The 17,851-nt window shown below is 36.1% G+C and overlaps 1 protein-coding gene and 1 long non-coding RNA gene across 6 annotated transcripts in view; one reads left to right on the top strand and one right to left on the bottom strand.

Moving 5' to 3' along the window:
• Positions 1-17,851, bottom strand: part of COL25A1 (collagen type XXV alpha 1 chain) — a 453,979-nt gene that overhangs the window by 70,430 nt on the left and 365,698 nt on the right. The window contains exons 13-15 of the mRNA XM_079153601.1: positions 9,719-9,772; positions 7,786-7,812; positions 5,139-5,183 (exon numbers count right to left, since the gene is read on the bottom strand). Coding sequence (XP_079009727.1) covers positions 5,139-5,183; positions 7,786-7,812; positions 9,719-9,772 — 126 coding nt within the window. The remainder of the gene's footprint in view (positions 1-5,138; positions 5,184-7,785; positions 7,813-9,718; positions 9,773-17,851) is intronic.
• The window catches only part of LOC306669557, a 137,207-nt gene that overhangs the window by 116,669 nt on the left and 2,687 nt on the right, over positions 1-17,851 (top strand). For 3 of the 5 annotated variants that reach the window (XR_013766150.1, XR_013766151.1, XR_013766152.1), the window contains 6 exons: positions 1,790-1,989; positions 2,109-2,209; positions 3,035-3,107; positions 7,806-7,899; positions 8,020-9,368; positions 13,686-15,273. This is a non-coding gene — a long non-coding RNA (uncharacterized lncRNA). The remainder of the gene's footprint in view (positions 1-1,789; positions 1,990-2,108; positions 2,210-3,034; positions 3,108-7,805; positions 7,900-8,019; positions 9,369-13,685; positions 15,274-17,851) is intronic. The other 2 variants (XR_013766154.1, XR_013766153.1) reach the window with 2 other exon arrangements.

The following is a 17,851-nucleotide window of genomic DNA, read 5'->3' as shown; positions in this document are numbered from 1 at the left end:
AAGAAATATATATGAGTTTCTTGGACATATGTAATTGCTATTACCTAAGGAAAAATTAAAATGTGGCTAAACAAAGAAGGCGAGGACCTTGAATCCTGTCTTTCTGTACAATGATTTCCTTTTCTTCCCAATCGTTAACATTCGATTGAGTTCCAAAAGGGTGGTGAAATAAATGTGGCTAATAAAATAAAACTTATTTCTGCTTATACTAAATGAAGTCTGAAAGTTGTCAACACTAACAAAGTAGGTTTGCAACATTTTGAGTAATAAGACCTTTGAATGTATCAAAGCAATTTTGGCTTGGCAAAGTTCCTTCTTTCATTTTGTTTATACCTTCAAAAGATATAGGCAAATACCATTGGCATGAGCAAATATTACGATTTACATTTGGTAGGTGAGAAAATTGAAGCAACTAGAAGGGAAGTGAATTTGGGGCTTCCTGAATTCTACTGCCATGTTCTTTTTGTTAGTATAAGAAAAGGATTGTTGGCTTATTTAATTTTGACAACAGGGTATAGAGGCTGTAGTAAACTTGTATAAAAAAAAAAAAAAATTGCTTAGTTTTCTTTTTTTGTGGCGCTGGGGATTTGAACCCAGGGCCTTGTGTGTGCAAGGTATGCACTCTACCAGCTGAGCTATATCCCCAATCCTGGAATTTCTTGTTTTAATTATAGTTTAGTTTCTTTTCAGTATTTTAATAAAAAATGGTTAGATAACCCACTATATGAGACTAAAGACTAGATTTAGTTCTCAAAGAAAATGGATGGAAAGAAAAGGGCAACTTTCTGAAAGGCTGGTTTACTTGTGGAAATCTGAGAGGTTTCATTTGATGGACAACTAAAAGTGATATTTTTATTCTCTTTTTAAAGATTTAGAACTGTGAAATCTCCAGGAATTTTTATAACTTTTAAGTGACAAGGCAACTGCTGGAAGACATTCATAAGTTAAACATTTTAAAGGATAATGCTGCAAGTCATGGAAATAAAACAATGTGTGTTTATAATCCTCCTCCTCTCAAAGTGAAAGTAAATACAGGATGAAAGTAGGATAAAAACCCTCCAAACTGTGTCTTAAGTACACTCCTAGCTTCATAAGTCAATTGATTCACAGAAATTTCCACAGGATAAGTCATAGATGGGGAAATACTGTGGGAAGATATCAGAGATAAATATACTTAACTTTATTATTTTTTATTCAAATGCAGTTTGTTTTGTTTGTGATTATTTTCAAATCCAATGCACAGCATATTGTAATACATATGCTAAAAAAGCAAATATAGATATATAAAGTAAATGTGGTGATTTATTGGTATCATTCATTAACTTCTTCCATAGAAACTTAATTGAGCACCAATTATGTGTGTTCTGGAATCAGGGATGCAGGCAGCTGGGGAGATAACACTGAACAATACAATTACAATCCCTGACCTTGTTATATATACACATTATATATATACTATATTATATATGTGCACATATATACATAAAATGAAAAAAATTATTTATTGAAAAATATTTTCTTATTCTTTCTCTTTTAAAATCTGGGACAGGAAGAAACTGCCATGTTTGGGAAATTCTGTTTCACTGTGTATATACAGAAGATGTGATAAGCAAATGCATGATACAGCAACAATTTTATCTATTCAATGAAAATATGAAACAGTGCAAAGTAAAAATATTAAGTTTTTTCATTTACTATATAAATTCTTCTAACTATGTGCTAGGACCTTGGACTGGTGATGGAATAAATAGTCTAGTTGTTTTTGTTTTATTTTTCCTTCTTCCATGAGCTGGATGTCCAACTAAAAAAGAAATTATAATAAAGCACAATAAGGATTGTAGAATGAATTCCAAGGAGTTCTGCTGAGGAAGATAGTAGATGACCTAACTAATTCAGAGGAGGCTGAAAGGTTGTCCCAGTGAAATGATTTCTAAATTCAGGTTTCACTGGATTGAAGAATGACTGAGATCAGAAAACGGAAAAGTGATGGTAAGGATTTGTGGGGAGGACAGAGAGCAAATGTCTAGGCAAAGAATAACATGGGCCAAGTTAGAAAAAAAAAAAAAAAACACAAAACCTGTCACTGATTATTGTGGAAATATCCACAGAGGCAGGCCTTCAGGTGTGATTTCAAGAAGAGACAACAAGGTGACTGGTGGCTCCCAAAATGACATCGGATCTGCAAAGACTCAGAGGATGCAAATCAAAGGTGGAAGTAGATAAAAGGAAGAAGACAGTGTGTTCATAGCAGGAACTGGGGAATGAAGAGACAGTCAGTGCCAAGAACACGTATATGGTGATCTTTTTCAGCAGATAAAATGGTGAGGAATGAGTGACATGGTCAAACTGTTCACTGGGCTGCACAGACCTCTACTTTCAAGTAGGTAGAAATAGATAAGAAAAATTCATTTCTACATTTATTGGTGGGCTTAATACTCCAAAGAGTTGAACACAACCATAGTAACTCTTCCATAGTAACTCCACACATGATTTAAACCAGTCTTTGGCAGGTTGCTCCTAAACCTGGACTATACTGTAGTTGCTGGCCACAGAGAAAACCCAGCCCAGTGGCTTTTATATTATAGTTCCACAACATTTCCAGATGACCAGTCTGGAAAGGCTTAGATTGCTTTACCATCCAAAGGCACTGAGTTGGATCAAAAAGAAAAAAAAAATCCTATTAAAGTGAATCAGTCAATGACGTAATTTACTACATCAATGGCAGAATAGGAGCATTTTAAAAAATTTTACATCTCAAAGTTGGTTAATGATGAATGAATTTTACATAGTGAACACAAAGACCACAGAAGAGTGTTTCCAACATGTTGGAAACAAATTATATGACAGAAGCAGGAAATGTTTAAAAAACACATCAAAAATTATATTCCAATTACAGCATTCTTGGGATGAATGCTACAGGTCAGATTACATATTATACGTGTTACAGATTCTTATTTACAATCCCCTGTTTAGACCTATTGAAAGTTTATAGAAATGATTTCCGTTCTGAGGCATTTCTTGTGCTTAATTTCAGCTGACTAATAAAACTTTTTTTATGGAAAAAAAGAAGAAAAACAACCAATCTCGTTGATTTCCATTTCCATGTGGTAAGAAAAGCTAATATTTATTGAAAGTTTATGATGTGTGAGTCAGTATGGTAAATGATTTGCATTAATATATAAAATAAGAACAGTATTCCTCTGAGATAACTTGGTCCTTTCAAAGAAAAAAGCGGCTACCCTATTGTAAAATTAAATTTCAAAATGTGTGATTAAAGAAACAAATATTGACTTATGTTCCAAAAACGAAGCTTTAAAAATAAATCTTCTAAAGCATAAAATACTCTCTATAAATCCACATAGATGGAGGTCAGACTTGGTATAAGTTTTTTCACTTGAAGAAATTGCTCTTTGTAGAATATTTCCTTTCTTTTTTAGGCAGAGGTTGGCAACTATGGCCAAATCCAGCTGGCCACCTGCAAAGCCCCTGAGTCAAGAACAGTTTTACATTTTTAAATGGTTAAAAAAATATATATTTCATGACACGTGAAAATTACATAAAAGTTCTGTGTCCGGGAATAAAGTTTTATTGGAACACAGCCACACTCATTGTTTACATGTTGTCTGTGGTTCTGTTCACGCTACAGCAGAGCTGAAGAGTTGTGACAGAGACCATATGGCCCACAAAAACCTAAAATATTTATTTTCTGACCCTTTACAGAAAAAGCTGACTGACCTCTGCTTTTAAGAGAAACCAAGAAAGTTAAATATAACATCATCTAGGTTTATACATTTAGGGTTTCAAATTTTGACTTCGAGAGTAGTCAACTCCTAATCTTGGTCTCAAATGCATTAAAAAGTTTCATTTGATTGCAGCATGGTACTTAAAATTTGGCAGATCAGTAAAATGGGTCTACAGCAGTGGAACTCAACCAGGGTGAATCTGTACTGCAGGGAACATCTGGAGATGTGTGGACACGTTTCTTTGTTGCAACTCAGGGGTGCTGCTGGCATCTAGGTGGTAGAGGCCACAAATGACTGAACATCTGCCAGCTCCCACAATAGAGAATTACTTGGCTCAGAACATCAGTAGTGCAGAGGCCAAGAGACCCTGGTCTGTCGTTTCTTGTAGGAAACTGAAAGTTCTCTCTAATCTCTAGACTGCTTCTCAAATACAAACACAGTTGCTACATGGTGACATAGATTCATACCCATTCCATGCCACATTTACATTAATATTTATGAGGAGAAAGAGAAATCTTTTTGTTGTGTGTCTATGTTTAACCATTACCCATCTGTACTGTACTGTACTAACTTTTAAAGTTGAATGTTTTATTTTCAACTATAAGCCTTCATGAATAATGCTTTTAATCACTCAATTATTTAGGCTGATTTATGTTAAAATACACCTGATCCTATTTTATATTCAGTTTCTTAAAAGATTTTCTTCATCTTAACATAGGAAAGGTGAAATAAAATATCAATGTCAGAAATGTTATGACGTCAGATGTCAAAGAATCCAAGCAAATTCTACAATGATGGACTGGAGAGAAAAAAGAGGGAGGCAAGAAGAGAGGCCACAGACCACTGCACTATATCTGCAGATCATGGTTTAAAAGGCAAAGAGACTATTAATAGACAAAATATCCAGATTCAGTGGGTTTCAAGTCGAGGCAAATTTTTAAGACAACATTAAAGGATCTAACCAGAGAACATTCATTTATAATCAAACTTTTAAATTTCATAACAATCCTGTAACATGTTCTCTCTTTAAATTGGGACAAACTGAATCACTTTAGGAACTCTATTTTATATCCCTGTGTATAAAGGGAGCATTCCATGTAATCATGGACAAGTGTTTTTCTTCCTTGAAAGCTACATTACTGGAGCTTAGCTATACATTTTCTAGCATTTTGGACACATTATTTTACTTTCAAAATATTTAAATTTGTGGGAATGGTTCAAATTAATCACTTTTTAGAAATCAAATATTTAAATGTTTTCTAATCTTGGAGAATTATCTCTGATCTTTCATGTTAGGATACTCTGACTCATTGCTCTCAAAACTTCCCATTTTCATACACATGAAATAACATTTTTGCTCATACAAATGCCCTTTCATATTTCATGAAACTGTACCTTTTCGCCTGTGTCACCTTTGGGGCCACTTTCTCCAGTTTCTCCCTGAAGAGGGGAAAAAAGCGATACATGTAAAATATATTGGTGACAAAGCAAAAACTAGTTTTCATGAAGTTTTTCTTTCAAACACACCATAGATAAAAATCTGTGGCAAATGTTCTACAGAGGTAATGTCCTTTTACCTGACCAGCTGCCTGATTTCAATACAATTAATTTTATTACAATGAACATGGCTGAACAGTTTTAAACTCCATAATATTAACGAGAAAGCAGTAATTTATCTGTCTGCCTTTTAATAGTGTATTTGGATATTTAAGCCTCCTCGCTCTGCTTCTTTTCTCCTGCTCAATGCTCCTCTATAACGCAGGTTCTTCTTTTTTTTTTTTTTTTTTTCGTTTTCTTTTTTATTTTAAATTTTTATTTTTACAGACTTCATTTTGATTCATTGTACACAAATGGGGTACAACTTTTCATTTCTATGGTTGTACATGATGTAGACTCACACCATTCATGTAATCATACATGCACATAGGGTAATGATGTGGGTCTCATTCCACTATCTTGAGGTTCTTTCTTGACAATTCTCTTAGTAGGCAATGATACCTGTCTTGTCACCTCAGTATTCTCTGTGCCACACCTGCCACCTGGACTCCTGCTCTCTCTTTTCCCTTTGTTGGTATAAATTCTACTTTGTCTTCAAACCCATCTCAGCTCTCCAGGGCCTCAAAATGCATGACGTGGCTTTCAAAACTTGTGAACCGAGTGTTTATTTATTTGGTGCTACATCATACTCTTCATCTTTTGTGCAAACACAAAAGTTGCATTTGGGAAATGGAAGTTTATATATTTTATTAGAAAACTTTTAAATAAATCATAATAAAATGAGTTTGGTGAGTTTATGCTTTGTTATTCTCGAATCTTCTGATGCTTATTTCCTGATATCTCCTTTCTACTCACAAAGCAATGCCCTAGGGGAAAAGGAATTCATTTATTCTCCATGCTTTGCCTCTGTAAATTCTTGAAACTCAGCTTTAAAGTACAGCATGTTCGAGGGGAAATGTCATGGATTTGGAGCCAGGACAAGATTGTCCAGTTCTAGCACTTCTTGGGCAGATGAAATTCTCTTTTCATTAGGGATCTCTTGTGTAATGTAACGATAAGGGCACCTTATGCAACTTTAATAAATAAGTGCTATCCTGTGTCTAGAGCAACTAGGGCATAACTGGCACATCCTAGACCATTAGTGATAGCTGCTATGATAACAATGCACAATTGTTCATATATTCCATGGGATGGAACACTGGCCTCGCCGGCTTTAAGAGGTCACTTTTCTGTCATTTAAAGAGTTCACTAAAATAAAAGAGAAGCCAGTAAGGATGGTTTCTTGGGACAGAGGAAGTAGAGGAAGGAGACTTCTTTTTTATTCCTCCATGTTTTCTTTTATTGTTTCAAATAAGCATGAAGTTTACAGTGACAGATACTCTACAGTGGAGAGCTGGTGACACCATCTGATGAGATCCCAGCAGGGTGCTGTCACCGTTCCCTTTTCCCTTCGTAATTTCAACACAAAACAGTCACCTGATGACTAATTAATTTCAAGTTAATTACCATGAACTATTAGATGCCAAATAAATCTAATCTGAGGGAACTTTGATAGGCACTTTATTTGTATGCTTTTTAAAAAAAATTGTAGAAAATTCTTTTATTAAAAAACAACCTCATTAGGAAAACTGGCTGAGTGGTTGTTAAGACAAGGGTATGACTAAGCTGTCCCTTCATGAAATTGCTTTTACACTCCTCTATTTTGTTGTTGTTCCATTTAAATAAATATTTTTCCCTTTTTTGTTACAATGCTTAAAAGTACAGTTGCATTAAATATATATATATATATAATTTTTTTCTCTTTAGATACACTTCTTTTGAGTTTAGGGGTTACAATACTGACTTATCAGAAAAATCCTACACTTAGGAAGAGTATGATGTAGAGTCTTGCTTGTTTTCCACTCAGCACATTCTCAAACACTATAAAAGTAAATAGCATGAGAACCAGGAAAATAAGCACCATCAAACGCACTGAGAGTCTAAAAGTAATCAGGACGGGCCCAAAAGTAGTAAGGAAAGGAGTCTAACAGAAATTTAACATGCTGCATCCCGCTTCACCTTTTGTGTGTCTTTCTGGTTTTATGAGAATTCTTTGTGGGGCAACTTTCAGATAATTGTTGCAGGTAAACATCTGTATCCCTTTAACCCACTGACATAAGAAGCAGTACAGAGAGATGTAGATGCTTAGAAAATTATTAGAATGGCATTAGCAAGTACGCACAACAGAGATTTTGCAGGCCTATGGAATTTCAAAAGCCATTTAAAGTCTGTCATAGAATAATTCAATTTGCTCCCCTTTTCTCCATTTCTTTAAACATTTTTATTCAAACTTTTCTCTGTGCACAAGAATTTACACTATTTTTTTTTTCTTTCCCTAATTTACAGCTTGAAAAATAGGCAAATGAGCATGGTCATTAACTACCCCCCCCCCCCTCATCTATCATATCTGTCTATATGTCCATTCATCTATCAACCCTCCATCCATTCATCCAGTTCAGCTGGGTACTTTTTGGGGGTAAAAACATAAACACAGGCAGAATCATACCTTTTCTCCTTGTTCTCCAGGTTCTCCCTGAGTAAAAGAAGAGATTGGGTGGCATTAAATGACACAACACTTAATTAAGCAACATCAAACAAACCAGATATTTGAACATATGAGGTAAACTATACATACTTTATTTTGCAGTTTCTACAGGAAAACAACTAGTAAGATGAGTTTCCTGCAGAACTGAGTATGAATATCAATACCATATGTACTCTTAATTCTTGACTTTTTTAGGAATAAAGACATGGGCAGTGTTTCAAGATGATGATGATCCAGAAATGGGCTGAGGCACTAAGGACCAAAAGAGGGTGGCAGTTCAATATCTGGAGAGACTTCTTAATCAGTTACTTTTTATTCTGCTCAAACTCTAGCATGTCCTCCCACAAAACCATTTATGCAAAGCATCCCCAGGTGTGAGGATTATTTCACAGGTCTGGAGTCCCAGTGTGGGTCTTTTCTTAACATGGTCATGAACCTGAGATCCTCAACTCATACCTCTTCACAATATCACATACTCCCTCTAACTGTTGATGTTCCAGTTGAGGTATATTTTAGGAGTCACTGATACCAGAAAGGGGCAGAATTTCAGTGAGTTTTGGAGAGGCATCCTTACTTGAAATGATGACCACAAAATATGAGAACTAAAATGCTCTGAAAAGAATATCAGTTTTACTTTACCCAGGCAAGGACAGGGGATGAAGTGAGAAAGTTCTAAAGTACATCATCCATATTATGATATATTTCCAGATGAAAAGCTTGAGGGTTGCCAGGAGATGAGACTGCTTTTTAAAAAAAATGGCATAAGGCAATTACTGTGAGTTTCTTTGCTTTTTTGTTTGTTTGTTTTTTTAAGTGAAAGTATAACCCACTCTAGAAGTCAGTTCGGAGGCAAGCCCTTTTCATTCTCGGGAACTCGACCTGACCCTTTGGCTTTCTAAATCTCTGGCCACCTTCGCTTCTCGACATCCATCCTGATGTCAGGTCGCTAGGCAACACAAGAATAGCACTGTGAATATGCATTTAGCATTAACCCCCATCATTTGGCTTTTTAGAATGGAGCAAGAGAGGGAAGAAGACAGGAAACGGCTGCAGTCCCAGAAGGCATATTTTCTTTCCTTCCCTGAAGGACAAAGGACAGGTCTATAAATTTTAGATCTGTCTGAGGCGCCTGTCAATAAGCAATGTGATCTGTAAAATCAGCTGACAGGCATCTGTGGGTAGGGATACGCACCAGCACAGCTGATGGGATTAGGCACTAGTTTTGTACTTCAAGGGATGTTCACTCATCAAAGGATTTGGGATTTGTCTGCCTGTTTGGTTTAAACTAAATTGTCACCAATCTTTTTATATTTAACAGATTCATTTGTTCTTCAAGAAACAAAGAAAACATGTGATCCAAAAAAATCTTCATTACATTTTTTCCCTATTTAGTAATTCAGAGCTACATTCATTTTTAAATTTTAAACATGCCACATCATTATTCTGCTCTTCATCTGATTAAGTGGTTATGTTGTGTAGAAAATGAAGGTGGCCAAATCTTGAGGAAAAGCTTCCGTGGTACTGTGAATATCATCTGTAGGGAGGTTTGTAAATATGTACATTTTGGACAGTATGTAGATGATTTATGTTTCTATATGATCATTAAGTGGTAAAATGACAATAATCATATTGAAAAAAGGGGTTTTCTTTGGTTAATTATCCCAGACTTAAGATTTCAGACAATCATATCCTATTTGTTTTTCTGCTTTTTTAATGGTAATGAAAATTCACGAACGTATTTATTAGCCACAAAGTTCTATACTGTAGCATACTATACCATTAACAAAAATTCCATCCAAGTGCCACCAGAAGAATATCTTAAAAATTGTGATAGCTTACAATTGGATGAAAATCCATAAGTTGAGTGATTCTTTTTGGCTTTATTTGTACTAACCTTTGGTCCCGGTGTTCCATTCTGTCCGACTGCTCCAGGCAACCCAGGCTCACCCTCAAAATAAAAACAGATATCACTAAGTAAAACAGACAAAATCAGCACATTATGTAGATAGAGGAGACAATCATTCAATAATGCTCTAGAAAAGAGAATAAATGACTGTTAGAGTAAACACAGATTAGCTTGTACACTTTAAAATTCTATGTGCTAGAGAACAAGGTATACAACAGGATTAATTTTTTTGTTCTGTCTCTTTATCACTAAGAAAAATGAAGGAACTTACCCATAATAGTTAATATCTATCATGGTACTAGGTACATCATAGACATACAAATACTGGTTGAATGAATAAAAAACCCTTGAAAATGTAAAGACAACCTAAGGTAGAGAACTTTTAAGTGATTCATTAGCTCAGAAAAATAAAGAGGAAATCATAATAGTTTCATAATAGATCTAATCAAATGATGATTCACAAATCTAAATCTTGAAGAACACACATCTTTGAACACCTACTTATTTAGACACATTTAATACAAAAGATAAAAGTAAAAATGGCTTTGATTTCTCTTTCCAATCTTATTGTAAAAATAATTAGAACAACATATTAGGACATAATGGCTCTGATTCTCATATTGAAAGGCAAGCTTTCAAGGGGGGAGATGATGGTTACTAACCTAGAAAAAATATCCATTTCAGAAAGGTGTTGATTTCTAGTAGTCTTTCTGCACTTGGGACCAGCAATAGTCTTCCAAAGAGGAACAAGAGCCCCACAAAGTGCCCAGAAGCAAAAGAAACCCACCAACCTTGTCCATTTCTACTTCTAGGTGGTTCCAGCTTAGATCCATGAGAATCTCATTTTAAAACTCCCCCTACCCCTTTCCTGTGCACTCCAACTACTGAACAACTTCCTTCCATTGAGGGTGGTAAAGTTGCTTCTTAGTTGATTTTTTTTTTTTTTTTAAATAGACTTATTTTTTAGAGAAGATTTAGGTTTAAGTTACAGAGTTGAATGATTTTAAAGAATATTTTCTAAGTCATGGGACGGGTAGGAATTTAGTGATTTTTATATTTGTGTTCTCAGCCTCAAAAATATGTACAATAGTAAAGTAACATTTCTTAAGTGCCAAGATCTTTACATTCATTAATTAGATTAGTTCTCAGAAGCGTCTATGAGTACTATTGTTATCTATATTAAAGATGAAGAAACTAAGGAATAAAAAATAGTAATTTTAGGAATAAAAATAGGAATAAAAAAAGTAATTTTTCCAGATTTATAAAAAAATATAATCAGGATTTGAACTCACGATCTGGCTTAAAAGTTGGGCTTTTAACACTGATGAATGAATGTATCTAGAAACTGGGAAAGAGTGAATGATAAATACTTCTATCTTCATTGTCATTTGGCTTATATGCCCCATTTACAAACGGCTTTCCAGAATGTATAGAAACCTAAATTAAACATAACTTACATAAAGATGATTTATGCTTTCCTACCAGATTAATCTAAGCCATGTGAAGCTTGAGGTCTCTTTCTAGAAGAGTTCAAAGTTCTCCACCACTATTGTGCGGGATTATTATAATTGCTGAAGTCTTAAACTTCTGGAAGAAATTCGACTTTCTGTATAAAGTCACATGTAATGGCAACTCTTGCACTTTCCTTGGTAAAATGACAAAATTGTTGACTTAGAATAATGATGACCATTATGGGAAAATTTTGATATGCCATATGTATGTAACAAAGGATAAGAACTTGGAAACAGAATACACCCTGAAAGAGGACTATCATTTACTGTGGAACTAGAAAAAGAGCTATTGAGTCTGCTTTCTTCAAAGAATCCACAACAGGATGCACTAATATCATAACTCATGGTTTAATGCAAATAAGAGATGCTGTCAGGGAACAATGCAAACTTTGTTTAGACTTTCAAAGAATAACCATGGTAGCCAGAGTTATTTAAAAAAAAAAAATGGTTAAGCCCCTGGAACCAGACAAAATTCATGCTGAGATTTGAAACAAGGAAGAGAAATGTTGCTTAGGTATCTGCCTAACATTCTCCTTAATATATGAACATCAAGGGACTAAAACTTGATCCCTTTTTCTCTTTGATTTTACATATTGGTAAAATAATCTTTAACCTAAGATGAAATAAAAAATTGTACCAATAATCTCATCACTCTATAATAACTGTTTTCATTTTGTCCTGTTTCCCTATAGTCTTTTTTAAACTTACGCTTAATATTTCCAAACAATTGGAAGCATACTACATAGTTTGATGTTCTGATTTTTATAACACACACCTTTTCACATGATATTCATGACTGTCTTGTGAACAGTTTGATTATCCTCTATCTAAGTCAAGTGTGATCATTTGTTTAATCAGCCCCACATTGTTGAATACTCAGGTTGTTTCCAATTTTTATTGTTAAAGATAAACTACAATAAATGCCTTTGTAAACATGCTCATATTTTTTTGTCAAATTTTTAATTATGATAAACACTCTGGATTTATGTTTTAGTCACTGAAAACATTTTATGTCCCTAACTGCATGTTTCTAAATTGCTTTCTAAGAAGGATCTGTATTTGTTTTCACAGCTTCATCATCATTGGATATCACAATTTTAATTCTCTTTGTGGCTGCTTAATAAGCACAAATAAGAGCTTACTGCTGTTCAATTTAACATTTCTTTTTCACTTTCAAGTTAAATATTTTCTCATGAGTTTATAATTTAAATAGATTCATAGGACTTTATATCTGGGCAGTGAATAATACTGTTACTTGAATGAAACAAAGGAAGATGATAAGAAACAGCAATGACTCATAGTATTTTTACCTTCAATAAATAATAGCAAGAAAAATACATCCAAGTTAGATTAGGGGGCCTTGGAACATTCTATCATCTCCCAGGTAGTGTGAAAGGAATGTTCCAGCTGAAGTGCTGTTCAACTCTGAGGACCAAAGCTAAGCTATGCCACCCTTCATGAATTCATTCCCCTAAGAGCTAGTGAAAATCCAGTGTTATTCTACTGTGGGCTCAGTGTTTCATGGGCTATAAAAGATGAGACAGACATGACAGGTGACTATGCTCAAAGCTTATTTTTGAATGAGACAAACAGATATATACATAATAACTGAAGGAGACATCTAATTGAGTTCATGGTTTTTTTTTCCTTTTGGAACAAAGTTTTCTTGCATTTCACAAAGAGGTATAGTAAATAAAAATCAAAACATAGTCTTAATGAGGAATGAACTATGTCATATAGTGCATTAATTTGTTCCAATATGAAGACAAAATTATGAGTCCACTTCAAATAAAGTTCTAATGATATTATACTATAATAGTAAAACATAAACATATAACAGAAACATACACGTATTAGAAAGGTTCAAAAACAGGAATGAGGTAGCATGTGTGTAGCTAGTCTTGTGTTTGTTGAACAACCTATCCATCTTATTCTGAATGCCTTCCAAATTTACAAACACTGAAAACATTCAATCAATGGTAACAAAGAAAAGCAAGCAACGTCTTACCCACAGGTAGATGGATGGGGCTCTCTCCAGCATACTTTAAGTTTTAAGGCTACTCCCAGTATATTACTCCCAAATGACCATATTTAAGCTGAAAGTAAGTTGGACTGACTTTTAAAAAAGATGGTTGACTGTTTTTATTTTTATATATATAAACCAAATACTCTTTAGAATTCTAACATAAAACATCGCTTAAGGCTTTTGCAATTATCTTAGGTACTGCTATTCAAGGGCAACTTGAAAGAGCACTTAACGACAGAAAGGAATGCGGTTTTCTCACAGAGACTGAGTGCTAAAGGGAAACAGGTCATTCAGCAGTAATATCACTCACCATCACTTCAATCACAATACCTTTCCATTCTTTCGGTGGGAATTTAAGATGAGTTGAGCTTTACATTTTTAGCATAATGTAATTTTAAATAGAATTGTTTCTTTTTAGTATTGCGTTTTCAGAAAATATTCATCCAAACAGAAGAGGAAAACAACTTCAAGGATCACGGGCTGGGTATTGGATGGAAAGGGCGACGCAGAACACAATGTGGCAGGCAGCAGACACAGGTTGTTCTGCCCCTGGAGCTGATGATGGTGATGAGTGTGTGAAATAAAATAAAGACTAAAAATGGGCAGTGTTGGTCACTGATAACTCCCTGAAAGTCTGGGTGCACTGGGCCTTTCTTCCTGACAGTGACTCAGCCCACAGAAGGGTTTCCCTGGCTTCACTGGTGAGCAAGACCAGCTTACAGCCATTCTTCTTCTGCAAGCAGCCATGGGACTGGACAGGAAGGGAAGAGAAGGGGGAAAGGGGAAGGAGGAAGGGACAGGCGTTATAGGCTTCAGAGCCTCAGAGCTTTTGACAACAATTAGATAAATATCACCGAGTACAGGAGGGTTCTTTGAATACAATGAGGTTCCAAGCGCAACTTCCAGAAAAATCTTTCAGGGCAGAGTCAGGAAAATGGTGTCCAGCTCTCCATTCATATTTATCCAAATTCTCCCTCTCTTCTTATAACTAGACACAGTACATATTTTGGTTGAGTTTAGTTTTCTATTCTAGTCCTCTAATGGCAGATGAGTACAACATGAACTTGGGTGAAGACAGGAGGTATATGGTCAAAATACTTAACCTCAAGCTCTACACAAATGTAGTAGACAAACAAAATATAAGAATCCTATTCCCAAATTCTTTGTCTTTTTGTACCCCTGCACACTTCTGTAAACTCCAAGGATAATTACACCCCCAACTTAAGAACTCTGATGGAAGAGATATTCAGTTTACACTAATGATCCTGTGGAGCAGCTCCACTGTTCTTTACTAAGTCTGTGTGGGCTGGCCAGGTGCACTATTTATCATTTTGTGTGTTGAGTGCATAAGTAATTGTTGAAGTTCTGTTTGTACGCTGTTCATTCTTCATTACAGTTTTTCTCTACGTTTTTTTCACACTGCACTCAGTGAGAAGCAAATGTTCTCTGGGGACAATATAGTTAAAAAAAAAAAAACAAAACAAAACAAAAAAACCTTTGTATCTGTTCAACCTACTTCTAAATAACACAAAGTAGGACAAATCAGAGTGAAAAACCCAAAAACTGAGCCACACTATGATGATGAAGTCAGAATGGTCCACATTAGATTCTCACAATATGAAAATAAATGGAGTAACCATAAATTAATAACTGGCTACTTGTTGGGTATAGATATTAATTTTAAAATGCATAGTCCCACAGTATTTAGAGTCTAAACAGAGAAATATCAAATCCCACATTATTTGATCCTGTGGGCTCCTGAATAGTTTCTCCACTTCTCTTTCGGTCTAGAACTGCTAATCCTATGTCCTATGCCACAAAGACCCTCATAAGAGCTGAATCTCTCAAATGAGCAGACTCAAAATCTGTGCTGTTCAATATGTTCAAGATGGTTCATATGGCCATATGCGGCTGCTAAGCAGTGGAAATGTGACTAGTCCTAATTGAGATGTGACGTTAAAAGACGACATTGAAGATTTAGTAGGGAAAAAATGTAAAGTATCTTGGTAATAATGCGAATATTATTCATTTTGAAACATTAATTCATGACATTCAAATGAGAATTTTGAATATATAGTGAGTTAAATAAGATTTATTATTAAAATCAGTATTACCTGCTTCTTTTTACTGTCCTTCCAAATGGCTAACAGAAAATATATAAGGACATAGGAAATTTATATTTGAGACCTAAGTTATTATATTTCTCTTAAGCACTGATTTAAATTACAAAATTCTTTAATAATTAGCAGACGTGATGAACCAAAGTCTTTCAAAGCAGAGAAAGAACACACTCAGTAGTAAAGCAAATCAACACGCATTGAGACTACAGAATGGAGATTACATGGTATATGGAGTTAAAACCCACCACAAGCCAGGGCAGTACTTGTGTGGGGTCCAGAGAAGCAGAGGAAAGTTCTGGCTCAGGCCAGTGTAGTTACTGGAGGATGAGGGGTAGGATACCTTGTGTGTGATACAGGCTAGCCACAGTCACCTCTGCTTAGAGGCTGTCAGGGCTTAGGTTGATTCTAGGGATCTTCTGAGCTCCTTATCACCTACCCACCCTCAATATTGTATCAAAAGCAAGTTAGATATATTGCTCTTTCACTCCGTTCTCTCCAACTCTATACCATCTCACTCAGAATAAAAGCCCAAATCCTTACAATGCCCCCCAGGCCGCTCCTGCTTCTCTGATTTTCCCTTCCACCTCTTCCTGTACTCATTCTAGTCACACTGACCCGCTTGCACTAACAGGCTTAGCAGCCTGGCTACAGCCTTTGAACTTCTCTGTCAGATCTTTAATGTTTCCCCCTCAGATATCTAAGGGATTCCTGTCTCCCTTCCCTTGGCTTTGATTCAGTTGTCCCCTTATGACAGAATGCCTCCCTCCCTTTTACCTCCTGTGACCACCACTGCCATACACTCCAATGCCCATGGCTTCACTTTCTCTACTGTACCAATTGTCACCTAAAACATAATTTTTGTTTCTTTACTGTCTCCCCCACTAGGACTGCCCGGTTTGGCAAATAAAAATACAGGACATTCAGTTAAATTTGAATTTCAGATAAGTAATAAATAATTTCTTAATGAAGTTCATGCCAAAAGGGACATAGTTATATTCAAAATTCTGGGTTGTTTATCTAATATTCACATTTAGATTTGGGCATCCTGCATTTATCTGACAACCCTACTTTCTACCCCTACTCTGTCCCGTCACTGGATTATGAGCTGCTTAAACATGGCTTTTGCTCACTACTCTTTCTTGGTGCCTAGAAACCATACTTAACACTATTGCTGAGTACACAGATGCTGGAAGAATGAATGAACACAGGAGACACGAATGAGCTCAGTACACATGAGGCTGGCTGAGACACCAAGATGGCCAGGCTGCCCTACTAGGAAATCAGAAAATAACTATCATGGCAAGAGATGGCTGTTGGTCTCAGCTCTAGCAAAGTACACTTTGGTGGGCAAAGAGGGGACCCAGGAAAGGTGGGAGAGATGATGACCAGCAGCTGTTCCTTTACAAGTCATGCCCAGGTTAGTCTGTGATGTGAGGACTGAAAAACAGAAGGTAAGAATGACAGTGCGGTCACAGAGGGAGCAGGGAGGGGGCGTGTTGAAGGACAGGACAGTGCCAGGGATGAGAACTTTGGTAGCTGCCAAGAAAGACCCTAAGCCCTGCAAACTCTGTTAGGGGAAGAGTGGTCGGTCACCTTAGAGTACTGAAGACTCCAACACCTAAGCAACTCAGTGAGACCCCATCTGAAAATAAAAAGCAAAGAGGGCTAGGGATGTAGCTCAGTGGTAGAGTTAAATCCCCATCAACCCCCACCCAACCCACTGCCAAAAAAAAAAGACTCCAACAATTTGGTCTAACATTTACATACACTTGGTTTTTATCCCTCATTTCATCTCTTTCTTCCCTCAGGTGAAGGTTGGTGAAGCAGTAGCTAGGGCTTTTATCATGTCATCTATAAGTCCCTAAGCATCACCATTTACCTCATGAACTCACCCTAACATCTGCTTTCCCCTAAGTCAAAGCACTTAGAATACAGTGAAATAGTTTAGTTGAAGGGAACCAGGCCAATAATTTTTTGGGGGGTTGGGAGAGGTACCAGGGATTAAACTCAGGAGCACTTGACCACTGAGCCACATCCCCAGCCCTATTTTGTATTTTATTTAGAGACAGAGTCTCACTGAGTTGCTTAGCGCCTCAATTTTGCTGAGGATGGTTTTGAACATGTGATCCTCCAGCCTCAGCCTCCTGAGCCACTGGGATTACAGGTGTGCACCACACACCTGGTCAGGCCATTTTTGATAGAAAAACACATTCAGAGAGGGCAAGGAACTCTCCCAGGGACAAAAGCTGCAAAGAGGCAGGTGTGAGATTAGAACCCAGGTTGTATCATTCCCTGACTTGTGTTTCTTCTATTTGAGCTGCTTCTGTCTAAAACACACTCAATTTTATCATTTTTCTTTTCTGCTTAGTTTCAGAATCAAATAGAAAAATAGCTCTAGGAAGCACCCCACAATTTTTACTTCCCATGGTACAGGGCAAATGGTTTGTACTTCTATGGGGCTCAA

Source organism: Sciurus vulgaris (genome assembly GCF_902686455.1).
Source record: "Sciurus vulgaris genome assembly, chromosome: 9".
NCBI lineage: Eukaryota > Metazoa > Chordata > Mammalia > Rodentia > Sciuridae > Sciurus > Sciurus vulgaris.
This window is presented reverse-complemented; position numbering and strand designations above follow the sequence as displayed.